General features: G+C 44.0%; 1 protein-coding gene across 10 annotated transcripts in view; it reads left to right on the top strand.

Annotated features, from left to right (window-relative positions):
• The window catches only part of Obsc (Obscurin), a gene marked incomplete at its 5' end in the record, with an annotated part of 440143 nt that overhangs the window by 342079 nt on the left and 83914 nt on the right, over nucleotides 1-14150 (top strand). For all 10 annotated transcript variants that reach the window (XM_070082639.1, XM_070082647.1, XM_070082643.1 and 7 more), the window contains 6 exon segments: nucleotides 38-204; nucleotides 455-575; nucleotides 1204-1364; nucleotides 4725-4848; nucleotides 9710-9867; nucleotides 10943-11121. In XM_070082639.1, the coding sequence (XP_069938740.1) occupies nucleotides 38-204; nucleotides 455-575; nucleotides 1204-1364; nucleotides 4725-4848; nucleotides 9710-9867; nucleotides 10943-11121 (910 nt within the window).

Raw genomic sequence — 14150 nt, 5'->3', positions numbered from 1 at the left:
GGTTCATACTAACTCTCTCTTTTGCTACGTACTTCAGGTGGTGGCAGTCAACTCCATCGGTCAGATCTCCGAGTTTTTCAACTTAGAGACAGACGCCTCGCCGCAGATCACTCGAGGTCTAGACCCAGAGACCGAGAAGAAACTAAGTAATGACCTGTGCTTCGAGGTCCGCGCTACCGGAAGTCCCAGACCGGATGCTCGATGGTAAGTCCCAGACCGGATGCTCGATGGTAAGTCCCAGACCGGATGCTCGATGGTAAGTCCCAGACCGGATGCTCGATTGTAAGTCCCAGACCGGATGCTCGATTGTAAGTCCCAGACCGGATGCTCGATGGTAAGTCCGGGATGAATCCTCGACCGATAAGTCGATGGTTTAATAATAATTAAAATAATAATAATAATAATAATAATAATAATAATAATAATAATAATAATAATAATAATGTTGTGACAGGTTCAAGAACGGGAAGGAGATCATGGGAGATGAGAAGTTTAAGATGATAACGGACGAAGCCTTCTACATGCTCAAGATCCGTAGGCTCGACCGTAAGGACAAGGGCACGTACAAGTGTGAGGTACGTACACCTACAACCCCCTATTATATATATATATATATATATATATATATATATATATATATATATATATATATATATATATATATATATATATATATATATATATATATATATATAATTTAAACGGCTTATATCGGAAGTTGGGTGTTTTGTGGAGGATTGGATTCGTCTCTTGTAGGATTAGCTGGGATTAAAAATAATCCTTCAACATGATTTCCCGGGATTTGGGGGGATTTATAGGGATTATTGAGAGCTGGATAAGGGCCAGGGGAGTTAATGATTATTTTTTTGGGATGTTAGATCGTTACTGATTTTATTTTGGGGTTTTAGGATATATGGTAGTGAGTGGGATTAGGATTAGTGGGGAGAGTGTAAGTGATAATGGAGGTTAAAGGGAGGTAGTGAAGACGATAATGAGGGATAATGGATAACGGTGGCTATTGAGGGATAGGTTATAAAGATTTAGTTTGTTTTGGGTGTAAGAGAGAGAGAGAGAGAGAGAGAAAGACAGAGAGAGAGAGAGGGGAGGGAGGGAGAGAGGGAGGGAGAGGGGGTGAGAGAAAAAGAGAGAGGGGGGATATTTACTCCATCACCACCATCACTCTCCAACACTTATCTCCCGCAGCTCACCAACACCAGCGGCTCAGCATCCACGGAAGGAGAGCTGATCATCCGTGCTCCTCCAGAATTCATCACACCCGTCAAGGATGTGTGTGCCAAGGAAGGTACCAAGGATGTTAAGCTCTTCGTGGAGTGGGAGGCCAACCCTAAACCTTCTGTCAAGTGGTAGGTCACGAACCCTCTAGAACTGACTTCTTAACCTCTAGAACTGACCTCTTAACCTCTAGAACTGACCTCTTAACCTCTAGAACTGACCTCTTAACTTCTAGAACTGACCTCTTAACCTCTAGAACTCACCTCTTAACTTCTAGAACTGACCTCTTAACCTCTAGAACTGACCTATTAACTTCTAGAACTGACCTCTTAACTTCTAGAACTGACCTCTTAACTTCTAGAACTGACCTCTTAACCTCTAGAACTGACCTCTTAACCTCTAAAACTGATCTCTTAGCCTCTAGAACTGACCTCTTAGCCTCTAGAACTGACCTCTTAACTTCTAGAACTGACCTCTTAACCTCTAGAACTGACCTCTTAACTTCTAGAACTGACATCTTAACTTCTAGAACTGACCTCTTAACCTCTAGAACTGACCTCTTAACCTCTAGAACTGACCTCTTAACGTCTAGAACTGACCTCTTAACTTCTAGAACTGACCTCTTAACTTCTAGAACTGACCTCTTAACTTCAAGAACTGACCTCTTAACTTCTAGAACTGACATCTTAATCTCTAGAACTGACCTCTTAACCTCTAAAACTGATCTCTTAGCCTCTAGAACTGACCTCTTAGCCTCTAGAACTGACCTCTTAACTTCTAGAACTGACCTCTTAACCTCTAGAACTGACCTCTTAACTTCTAGAACTGACATCTTAACTTCTAGAACTGACCTCTTAACCTCTAGAACTGACCTCTTAACCTCTAGAACTGACCTCTTAACGTCTAGAACTGACCTCTTAACTTCTAGAACTGACCTCTTAACTTCTAGAACTGACCTCTTAACTTCTAGAACTGACCTCTTAACTTCTAGAACTGACCTCTTAACCTCTAGAACTGACCTCTTAACTTCTAGAACTGACCTCTTAACTTCTAGAACTGACCTCTTAACCTCTAGAACTGACCTATTAACTTCTAGAACTGACCTCTTAACTTCTAGAACTGACCTCTTAACTTCTAGAACTGACCTCTTAACCTCTAGAACTGACCTCTTAACCTCTAAAACTGATCTCTTAGCCTCTAGAACTGACCTCTTAGCCTCTAGAACTGACCTCTTAACTTCTAGAACTGACCTCTTAACCTCTAGAACTGACCTCTTAACTTCTAGAACTGACATCTTAACTTCTAGAACTGACCTCTTAACCTCTAGAACTGACCTCTTAACCTCTAGAACTGACCTCTTAACGTCTAGAACTGACGTCTTAACTTCTAGAACTGACCTCTTAACTTCTAGAACTGACCTCTTAACTTCTAGAACTGACCTCTTAACTTCTAGAACTGACCTCTTAACTTCTAGAACTGACCTCTTAACCTCTAGAACTGACCTCTTAACTTCTAGAACTAACCTCTTAACTTCTAGAACTGACCTCTTAACCTCTAGAACTGACCTCTTAACCTCTAGAACTGACCTCTTAACTTCTAGAACTGACCTCTTAACTTCTAGAGCTGACGTCTTAACCTCTAGAACTGACCTCCTAACCTCTAGAACTGACCTCTTAACTTCTAGAACTGACCTCTTAACCTCTAGAACTGACCTCTTAACCTCTAGAACTGACCTCTTAACGTCTAGAACTGACTTCTTAACCTCTAGAACTGACTTTTTAACTTCTAGAACTGACCTCTTAACGTCTAGAATTGACTTCTTAACCTCTAGAACTGACTTTTTAACTTCTAGAACTGACCTCTTAACTTCTAGAACTGACCTCTTAACCTCTAGAACTGACCTCTTAACCTCTAGAACTGACCTCTTAACTTCTAGAACTGACCTCTTAACCTCTAGAACTGACCTCTTAACGTCTAGAACTGACTTCTTAACCTCTAGAACTGACTTTTTAACTTCTAGAACTGACCTCTTAACTTCTAGAACTGACCTCTTAACTTCTAGAACTGACCTCTTAACTTCTAGAACTGACCTCTTAACTTCTAGAATTGACCTCTTAACTTCTAGAACTGACCTCTTAACCTCTAGAACTGACCTCTTAACTTCTAGAACTGACCTCTTAACTTCTAGAACTGACCTCTTAACTTCTAGAACTGACCTCTTAACCTCTAGAACTGACCTCTTAACTCCTAGAACTGACCTCTTAACTTCTAGAACTGACCTCTTAACCTCTAGAACTGACCTCTTAACTTCTAGAACTGACCTCTTAACTTCTAGAACTGATCTCTTAACTTCTAGAACTGACCTTTTAACTTCTAAAACTAACCTCTAAACGTCTAGAACTGACCTCTTAGCTTCTAGAACTGACCTCTTAACTTCTAGAACTGACCTCTTAACCTCTAGAACTAACCTCTTAACTTCTAGAGCTAACCTCTAAACGTCTAGAACTGACCTCTTCTAGAACTGACCTCTTAACGTCTAAAACTGACCTCTTATCTCTAGAACGTCTAAAACGTCTAAAACTGACCTCCTCTTAACCTCTAGAACTGACCTCTTAACTCTAGAACGTCTAAAACTTCTAAAACTGACCTCCTCTTAACCTCTAGAACTGACCTTTTAACTTTAGAACTGACCTCTAAACGTCTAGAACTGACCCCTTAACTTCTAGAACTGACCTCTTAACTTTAGAACTGACCTCTAAACGTCTAGAACTGACCTCTTAACGTCTAAAACTGACCTCTTAACCTCTAGAACTGACCTCTTAACTTCTAGAACTAACCTCTAAACGTCTAGAACTGACCTCTTAACGTCTAAAACTGACCTCTTAACCTCTAGAACTGACCTATTAACTTTATAACTAACCTCTAAACGTCTAGAACTGACCACTTAATGTCTAAAACTGACCTCTTAACCTCTAGAACTGACCTCTTAACTTTAGAACTGACCTCTAAACGTCTAGAACTGACCCCTTAACTTCTAGAACTGACCTCTTAACTTTAGAACTGACCTCTAAACGTCTAGAACTGACCTCTTAACGTCTAAAACTGACCTCTTAACCTCTAGAACTGACCTCTTAACTTCTAGAACTGACCTCTTAACGTCTAAAACTGACCTCTTAACGTCTAAAACTGACCTCTTAACCTCTAGAACTGACCTATTAACTTCAGAACTGACCTCTAAACGTCTAGAACTGACCCCTTAACTTCTAGAACTGACCTCTTAACCTCTAGAAGTTTGAATTCGATTTTTAATTACCTTTAGAAGTTTAAATTCAATTTTAACTGTTTTTAAATTCCCTTCTGACGTTTAGAAATTCCATCTCGACGTTTTGAATTCCCTTCTGATATAAATTCAATTTTCGACATGTTATTGAATTGCTCTCTTAACGATGGTAATAAGAGCCTTAACGAGGATAGTTTACACGTGTGGATAGGTTCTACAACGATAAGCCTATCCGGGAGGAGACGCCAGGATACACTATCCGGGGACAGGAGACAACGCAGATACTCACCATCAACGAAGCCCTGGCGGAGTTCGTTGGTACTTACACAGTGAAGGTAGGTGCTCGTTAGCTGGCTGGGTGGTTAACTGGATGGTTGGATGGTAGGGTAGCTAGTTGGATGGTAGGGTAGCTACTTGGATGGTAGGGTAGCTAGTTGGATGGTAGGGTAGCTAGTTGGATGGTAGGGTAGCTAGTTGGATGGTAGGGTAGCTAGTTGGATGGTAGGGTGGCTAGTTGGATGGTAGGGTAGCTAGTTGGATGGTAGGGTAGCTAGTTGGATGGTAGGGTAGCTAGTTGGATGGTAGGGTAGCTAGTTGGATGGTAGGGTAGCTAGTTGGATGGTAGGGTAGTTAGTTGGATGGTAGGGTAGCTAGTTGGATGGTAGGGTAGCTAGTTGGATGGTAGGGTAGCTAGTTGGATGGTAGGGTAGCTAGTTGGATGGTAGGGTAGCTAGTTGGATGGTAGGGTAGCTAGTTGGATGGTAGGGTAGCTAGTTGGATGGAAGGGTAGCTAGTTGGATGGTAGGGTAGCTAGTTGGATGGAAGGGTGGCTAGTTGGATGGTAGGGTGGCTTGTTGGATGGTAGGGTAGCTTGTTGGATGGTAGGGTAGCTAGTTGGATGGTAGGGTAGCTAGTTGGATGGTAGGGTAGCTAGTTGGATGGTAGGGTGGCTAGTTGGATGGTAGGGTGGCTAGTTGGATGGTAGGGTAGCTTGTTGGATGGTAGGGTAGCTAGTTGGATGGTAGGGTAGCTAGTTGGATGGTAGGGTGGCTAGTTGGATGGTAGGGTGGCTAGTTGGATGGTAGGGTAGCTAGTTGGATGGTAGGGTGGCTAGTTGGATGGTAGGGTGGCTAGTTGGATGGGAAGGTAGCTAGTTGGATGGTAGGGTAGCTAGTTGGATGGTAGGGTAGCTAGTTGGATGGAAGGGTGGCTAGTTGGATGGTAGGGTGGCTAGTTGGATGGTAGGGTAGCTTGTTGGATGGTAGGGTAGCTAGTTGGATGGTAGGGTAGCTAGTTGGATGGTAGGGTAGCTAGTTGGATGGTAGGGTAGCTAGTTGGATGGTAGGGTAGCTAGTTGGAGGGTAGGGTAGCTAGTTGGATGGTAGGGTGGCTAGTTGGATTGTAGGGTAGCTAGTTGAATGGTAGAGTGGCTAGTTGGATGGTAGGGTGGCTAGTTAGATGGTAGGGTGGCTAGTTGGATGGTAGGATAGCTAGTTGGATGGTAGGGTGACTAGTTGGATGGTAGGGTAGCTAGTTGGATGGTAGGGTAGCTAGTTGGATGGTAGGGTAGCTAGTTGGATGGTAGGGTGGCTAGTTGGATGATAGGGTGGCTAGTTGGATGGTAGGGTGGCTAGTTGGATGGTAGGGTAGCTAGTTGGATGGTAGGGTGGCTAGTTGGATGGTAGGGTAGCTAGTTGGATGGTAGGGTGGCTAGTTGGATGGAAGGGTAGCTAGTTGGATGGTAGGGTGGCTAGTTGGATGGTAGGGTAGCTAGTTGGATGGTAGGGTAGCTAGTTGGATGGTAGGGTGGCTAGTTGGATGGTAGGGTAGCTAGTTGGATGGTAGGGTGGCTAGTTGGATGGTAGGGTAGCTAGTTGGATGGTAGGGTAGCTAGTTGGATGGTAGGGTAGCTAGTTGGATGGTAGGGTAGCTAGTTGGATGGTAGGGTGGCTAGTTGGATGGTAGGGTAACTAGTTGGATGGTAGGGTGGCTAGTTGGATTGTAGGGTGGCTAGTTGGATGATAGGGTGGCTAGTTGGATGGTAGGGTAGCTAGTTGGATGGTAGGGTGGCTAGTTGGATGGTAGGGTGGCTCGTTGGATGGTAGGGTAGCTAGTTGGATGGTAGGGTGGCTAGTTGGATGGTAGGGTGGCTAGTTGGATGGTAGGGTGGCTAGTTGGATGGTAGGGTGGCTAGTTGGATGGTAGGGTGGCTAGTTGGATGGTAGGGTGGCTAGTTGGATGGTAGGGTGGCTAGTTGGATGGTAGGGTAGCTAGTTGGATGGTAGGGTAGCTAGTTGGATGGTAGGGTGGCTAGTTGGATGGTAGGGTAGCTAGTTGGATGGTAGGGTAGCTAGTTGGATGGTAGGGTAGCTAGTTGGATGGTAGGGTGGCTAGTTGGATGGTAGGGTGGCTAGTTGGATGGTAGGGTAGCTAGTTGGATGGTAGGGTGGCTAGTTGGATGGTAGGGTGGCTAGTTGGATGGTAGGGTAGCTAGTTGGATGGTAGGGTAGCTAGTTGGATGGTAGGGTGGCTAGTTGGATGGTAGGGTGGCTAGTTGGATGGTAGGGTGGCTAGTTGGATGGTAGGGTAGCTAGTTGGATGGTAGGGTAGCTAGTTGGATGGTAGGGTAGCTAGTTGGATGGTAGGGTAGCTAGTTGGATGGTAGGGTGGCTAGTTGGATGGTAGGGTAGCTAGTTGGATGGTAGGGTAGCTAGTTGGATGGTAGGGTAGCTAGTTGGATGGTAGGGTGGCTAGTTGGATGGTAGGGTGGCTAGTTGGATGGTAGGGTGGCTAGTTGGATGGTAGGGTAGCTAGTTGGATGGTAGGGTAGCTAGTTGGATGGTAGGGTGGCTAGTTGGATGGTAGGGTAGCTAGTTGGATGGTAGGGTAGCTAGTTGGATGGTAGGGTGGCTAGTTAGATGGGGTAGTTGGATGGTAGGGTGGCTAGTTGGATGGTAGGGTGGCTAGTTGGATGGTAGGGTAGCTAGTTGGATGGGAGGGTAGCTAGGTAGCTAGTTGGATGGTAGGGTAGCTAGTTGGATGGTAGGGTAGCTAGTTGGATGGTAGGGTAGCTAGTTGGATGGTAGGGTAGCTAGTTGGATGGTAGGGTAGCTAGTTGGATGGTAGGGTGGCTAGTTGGATGGTAGGGTAGCTAGTTGGATGGTAGGGTTTCTAGTTGGATGGTAGGGTGGCTAGTTGGATGGTAGGGTAGCTAGTTGGATGGTAGGGTAGCTAGTTGGATGGTAGGGTGGCTAGTTGGATGGTAGGGTAGCTAGTTGGATGGTAGGGTAGCTAGTTGGATGGTAGGGTAGCTAGTTGGATGGTAGGGTAGCTAGTTGGATGGTAGGGTGGCTAGTTGGATGGTAGGGTAGCTAGTTGGATGGTAGGGTAGCTAGTTGGATGGTAGGGTGGCTAGTTGGATGGTAGGGTAGCTAGTTGGATGGTAGGGTAGCTAGTTGGATGGTAGGGTGGCTAGTTGGATGGTAGGGTGGCTAGTTGGATGGTAGGGTGGCTAGTTGGATGGTAGGGTAGCTAGTTGGATGGTAGGGTAGCTAGTTGGATGGTAGGGTGGCTAGTTGGATGGTAGGGTGGCTAGTTGGATGGTAGGGTGGCTAGTTGGATGGTAGGGTGGCTAGTTGGATGGTAGGGTGGCTAGTTGGATGGTAGGGTAGCTAGTTGGATGGTAGGGTAGCTAGTTGGATGGTAGGGTGGCTAGTTGGATGGTAGGGTAGCTAGTTGGATGGTAGGGTAGCTAGTTGGATGGTAGGGTGGCTAGTTGGATGGTAGGGTGGCTAGTTGGATGGTAGGGTGGCTAGTTGGATGGTAGGGTAGCTAGTTGGATGGTAGGGTAGCTAGTTGGATGGTAGGGTGGCTAGTTGGATGGTAGGGTGGCTAGTTGGATGGTAGGGTGGCTAGTTGGATGGTAGGGTGGCTAGTTGGATGGTAGGGTGGCTAGTTGGATGGTAGGGTAGCTAGTTGGATGGTAGGGTAGCTAGTTGGATGGTAGGGTGGCTAGTTGGATGGTAGGGTGGCTAGTTGGATGGTAGGGTAGCTAGTTGGATGGTAGGGTGGCTAGTTGGATGGTAGGGTGGCTAGTTGGATGATAGGGTGGCTAGTTGGATGGTAGGGTGGCTAGTTGGATGGTAGGGTGGCTAGTTGGATGGTAGGGTGGCTAGTTGGATGGTAGGGTAGCTAGTTGGATGGTAGGGTAGCTAGTTGGATGGTAGGGTGGCTAGTTGGATGGTAGGGTAGCTAGTTGGATGGTAGGGTGGCTAGTTGGATGGTAGGGTAGCTAGTTGGATGGTAGGGTAGCTAGTTGGATGGTAGGGTGGCTAGTTGGATGGTAGGGTAGCTAGTTGGATGGTAGGGTAGCTAGTTGGATGGTAGGGTAGCTAGTTGGATGGTAGGGTAGCTAGTTGGATGGTAGGGTGGCTAGTTGGATGGTAGGGTAGCTAGCTGGATGGTAGGGTGGCTAGTTGGATGGTAGGGTAGCTAGTTGGATGGTAGGGTAGCTAGTTGGATGGTAGGGTAGCTAGTTGGATGGTAGGGTGGCTAGTTGGATGGTAGGGTAGCTAGTTGGATGGTAGGGTAGCTAGTTGGGTAGTACCCTCATCGGATAGAGCCATAACTGGATAATTGGATAGATAAATAACCCATTTAATAACCTGTCAAAACAACTAGAAAGTGATAGACAGCTAGATATCTAATTTGATAAGTTAGAATCTTAGACAATTAATCTCCTAACTTCATAGATAATTAGAATAATTTTAGTCTGTAATTACTCTTAATTATCGTGGAAGTAATTTTTTAAGATATACAGACGTCTTTAGTTTCCTTGAAGGTATAAACACTGGTGGGATACCTAGAGAAAGCGTATATATTCATGGTATTTACAAATAACCTTAGATATCCCCCTCCCTCGCTCGAGATATAACCACTGAAGGTAGGTAGATTTACCTAGTGTATATACAGCGACCGAAAACATGCCCTCGGGGGGATATCCCCAGAGAGTATACCTACTAACAGAAATATGCCTGTTGAAATCACAATATCCTCTCTGGGGCTATATCTGCTAACGGAGATATTCCTACTAAGTATATAACCACTTATACCTTAGGGGAGTATGTCTGCTCATGGAGGTATACCCGCTGGGGTGGGGGGATACTCCCTCGACTAACGGGGTTGGTATATCAACAGGCCTCGAACGAGTACGGAGAGAGTGTGTGCAAGGCTCGGTTCCGTCTCCACGAAGTGCCCGCTATCACCGAGGGTCTTAAAGACGTTGAATTTCTTGAGGATACCACTTGCAAGTATACCTTCAAGGCCACGGGTATCCCACTGCCGGAGATTAAGTGGTAAGTGGCTGGGTGGAGGTTATTCGACTCAAAGTGGGAGGCTCTAACCTCCGTTCTTGGTTGAATAATTTTCGGTTTCACGGGTAAGTAAATTTGGGATAATTAACTAGCCTAGGTGGTTAATTAATTGGGCTAGGTGGATAATTAACTGGCTTAAGTGGGTAATTAACTGGCCTAGCGGGGTAATTAAGTGGGCTAGTTGAAAGGCTCTTGATTCGAGGAACCAGAGGCGCCCTCCCTATCCTCGGATTAAATCTTTAATTTATCCCATTCCCCCAGGTGTTCTATAACCCCTACGGGTTTAGCGCCTCAACCATGAATTTAATAATAATAATGTTGATAATAGTTATAATAATAATACTGATAATAATAATAATAATAACGATAATAATAATAATAATAATTATAATAATACTTATAATACATAAGTTTTGACAGTACAGATACTTAAATATACTTAAAGATACCACAGTGACAGTAAGAAAAACACCTGAGCGCTTTCATGTGCTTACACATGTCTTCAGAGGAATTGTAAATATGTGTGTGTAAGCGCATGAAGGCGATCAGGTGTTGTCCCTGTTTTTACTGTTTGCAATCACGAGTTTCTTGTTATTTCTTCCACGAATATACATATGTGTGTTTCTCATGTCCTTCCTTATTAGGTAGTCGGTATTGTATTCGCCATATAACACGCACACAGGAGAGAGAAGCACTGGCGGACCTATGTTTTGGGGGCCCTGAAGCTTGCCCTGTTATGGTGTCCCTTTGGCAAACCCCTTCTCATACAGTAGACCCTGAAGTTTTAAGTATTGTGGACTAAAGTCACTTTTGGGGCCACCTCATGGATTAGGGATCCTGAAGCTTTACTCCATTAGTTTTATCCGTCCCTGGAGAAACGCTCACGACGATGTTACTTTGAAAATGGTCCAAGTCGGACCGAAACCTCGTGGTAAGCTTTTCTCTCCTATGTGTGGGCTATTTGTGTATAGTTTCAGTCACGGTATTGTGCCATTTTTTAATTCGGTATTGTGTACTGTTTGTGTGATGGGCAAATCATACAATTCTCCGTCGCCAGGACTAAGGACGGGAAGAAGTGGGCTCCGGACGAGCGCCGCATCAAGCTGAAGGTTGAGAACGAGGATACCTTCACGTTGATCTTCGACGAGGCCAAACCTGAGGACTCTGGTGTTTACGTCGCTACCGTTAGCAACGTTGAGGGTTCCACCGAGACCCAGGGAACCATCGTAGTCAACAGTAAGTGGGTGAAACTGTGGCAGCGGGCTATATGTTCTGATGTGGAGAGGCTACACACCATGTTTCACTCGTGTGTGGTGATTGTCTGTTGAAACGTCATGTATTTCTATAGATAAACTTTTTGTTTTCTGTAGTTTGTCACAACTGTGTGTCACTCTGAAGAGTGTCTTCCATTCTTTGCCCTTCAAGAGGGAGCTGGACATATTCCTAAAGTCAGTGCCCGAACAGCCGGGCTGTGGTTCGTACGTTGGATTATGTGCGACCAGCAGTAATAGACTGGTTGAGCAAGCCCTGATCCACCGTTGAAGCCTGGCCAAAGACTGGGCTGCGGGGGGCGTTAACCCCTCGAACGACCTTCAGGTAGACCTTCAGGTAGACCACCTGTGTATTGGAGAGTGCCTTTGGCATGAAACTAGGGTAGCTACTTCCGTGATAATTCCATCTCAGGTCATCTTTCCACAGTGCCTGTTTTTGGTACCTTGTGTCAGCGATCACCAACAGCTTGACTGGTTATAGACTTTGATTTAGCGGACGGAGGACCGAGCCTTCACAATTCCTTAAACTGAATAATCCACACGGATCATTGAGGCACTTGTGCAACACTTAGGAGCCTTTATTCTGGAAATGTTCCGCCAGTCAGTAGCTTCTTCAGTTCAATACAGGTAAAAACGGTGGAAGATGAGGAGGAGTTTGAGGTAATCAGTCCCTCAGCCTGGAGCCGATGTGTTCAGTCCATCAATCTTGTCCGTGTCTCAGTTATCAACTTACAGGTTTTCTAAATCATTTGTACAAATCCTTGCGTTTGTGTGTGCAATCTTGATGGGATAAACGTCAAGGGAGGGTACAGTCGTGTTTCTCCACCTTCAGGATGAACTCTGTAGAAGGTTTCGTGGAGTTGAGAACTTTGTTGAATCTATAATTGTCTAAACATCTAGGCAAGACCAGAAAGTCATATGCATATCACGGCCACGTGATGTTGAGTGGAACATTGATGTTGACCCGTGATGAATGTTGGCAAGACAGCACGGAGAGGTGATCCCATTACCATACCAAATTTTGATACATAGAGAGATCATCCTCAAAAGAGAGGAAAAAAAAAGGTTGAACCTTGGGCTACCTATGTGCTATAAAAGGCAATGTATTTGTGTATACTTTCTACATTTAAAAAAGTCAAGCCCAGTTATAAAATAGTCCCCTACAACGCAGTCTTTCTTTTAGTATTCTTGAATCCCCTTACGGGATTAGTGCTTCCCCATATGATAATCGCAGGCACATTAGCCTACCTAAAACATTGATTATCACATAATTATTTTAAATATATTTTCACAATAAATGGAATCAAATGATATACATTATTAATTATACTTTCAAGAACATTACCTTGTCTTTACGAGTATTACATTGTCTTTACCAGTATTACATTGTCTTTACCAGTATTACCTTGTCGTCAAGAGTATTACCTCGTCTTCAAGAGTATTTCTTTGTCCTCAAGAGTATTGCCCAGTGTTCAAGAGGTATTACTCTTAGTGCGTAGGAAACATTTGTCCTCTTCTGTATAAACGGGTATTAAGACTTCCTGTCTTGTTTATGTATGTAGTGTTGTTGTTTTTGTTTCTGTATTGCCGGTTTTCAATTCTCATCTCCCTCAGCTCCTCCTTTATCCTCTACCTTCCTTCAGCCCCTCCTATTTCAGCCCCTCCTTCTTCAGCCCCTCCTCCTTCAGCCCCCTCCTCTCTCACGTTTGATAGTGGAGGAGGGTGGCGGCCATGACTTGTGTTTACATTCCGTTTTCTGTGAGAGTGAGATGAGAGTGAGGGTGGGCAAGGTAGGTGTGTCTTCACTATTTATACTTGAAAGAAAATGGCATATTGGATTTTAGTGATTTAAATTCCCAGTTAACACAGACACATTCATTTTTGTCTCGTCGACCTTTTTTTATCCATTAATATCCTGTATATATTTTCATGTGGATGTATTTTCAGGACCCATTTTTTTTTTGTAACAGTAGAGTCGTGTAGGGCACTGGAGGGGGAGGAGAGAGCCTTCTGCTTTACTGTCCTGTACTTCTCTATCCTTACAAGAGCTAGATCACTTGGTCAAACAGTGCATCTCAGTTTTATCGAGGAAATAAATCAGTATAATTCAAGGTCTTTCTTAGTCTGTCTTTATCAAGGTCTTCACCTGTCTGTCTTCATACACACACACACACACACACACACACACACACACACACACACACACACACACACACACACACACACACACACACCACGGGAGGAGTAAACAGATGAATGGACGAGGACTCGAACCGTGGTCCTTGCATGTAGTATGCCCATCCTTCTGTTTATTCATTGGTAGCTGTTCATTATATATATATATATATATATATATATATATATATATATATATATATATATATATATATATATATATATATATACATTGGTAAACAAGATATCCAAATGTCAGTTTTCTTCAGGTATTTAACTACCTTATATTCCGGCATATAAGACGCACTTTTTTCCCCACGAAAACTCTTGGAAAATCATCCTGCGTCTTATATGCACAAGGTCGGGGGTCAAGGGTACGCTTTGAGTTACGTTATAGCAGTTGTTTACTAACGTTACGTCACAACTACTGGGAAACGTCATCTTATACGTCATAGTCTCGTGCGCCTTATATGCCGGAATATACGGGAACTTTTTTTTTTTTTTAATGTTGATTTGACTCTTATGTTCTCTAAGAGAGACGAAGGGACTTTCAACCTTATTATCTCCTTAACTAAGGGTCATCATTATCTTTTAACCTGATCTCTACAATATCAGTAGATAATGACGGCATAAGGTTGAAAATGGCTTCGTCGTCTGTAAATGTAAATAATGAGCAGGTCAGTATTTTCATTTACAGTCACTGTTAAGAATTTGCATTGAATTCTTTTTGGAATTAACTTTTTTTTCGTGTGTTTTTTTAATACTGTTTTTTTTTTGTGTCACTGTGGAAGAAAATGCTTCGATCGTCTTTAAATTTCA

This window comes from Cherax quadricarinatus, chromosome 7 (assembly GCF_038502225.1).
Source record: "Cherax quadricarinatus isolate ZL_2023a chromosome 7, ASM3850222v1, whole genome shotgun sequence".
Taxonomy (NCBI): Eukaryota; Metazoa; Arthropoda; class Malacostraca; order Decapoda; family Parastacidae; genus Cherax; species Cherax quadricarinatus.
The sequence above is the reverse complement of the archived record's forward strand: the minus strand, read 5'-3'. Positions and strand labels throughout refer to the sequence as shown.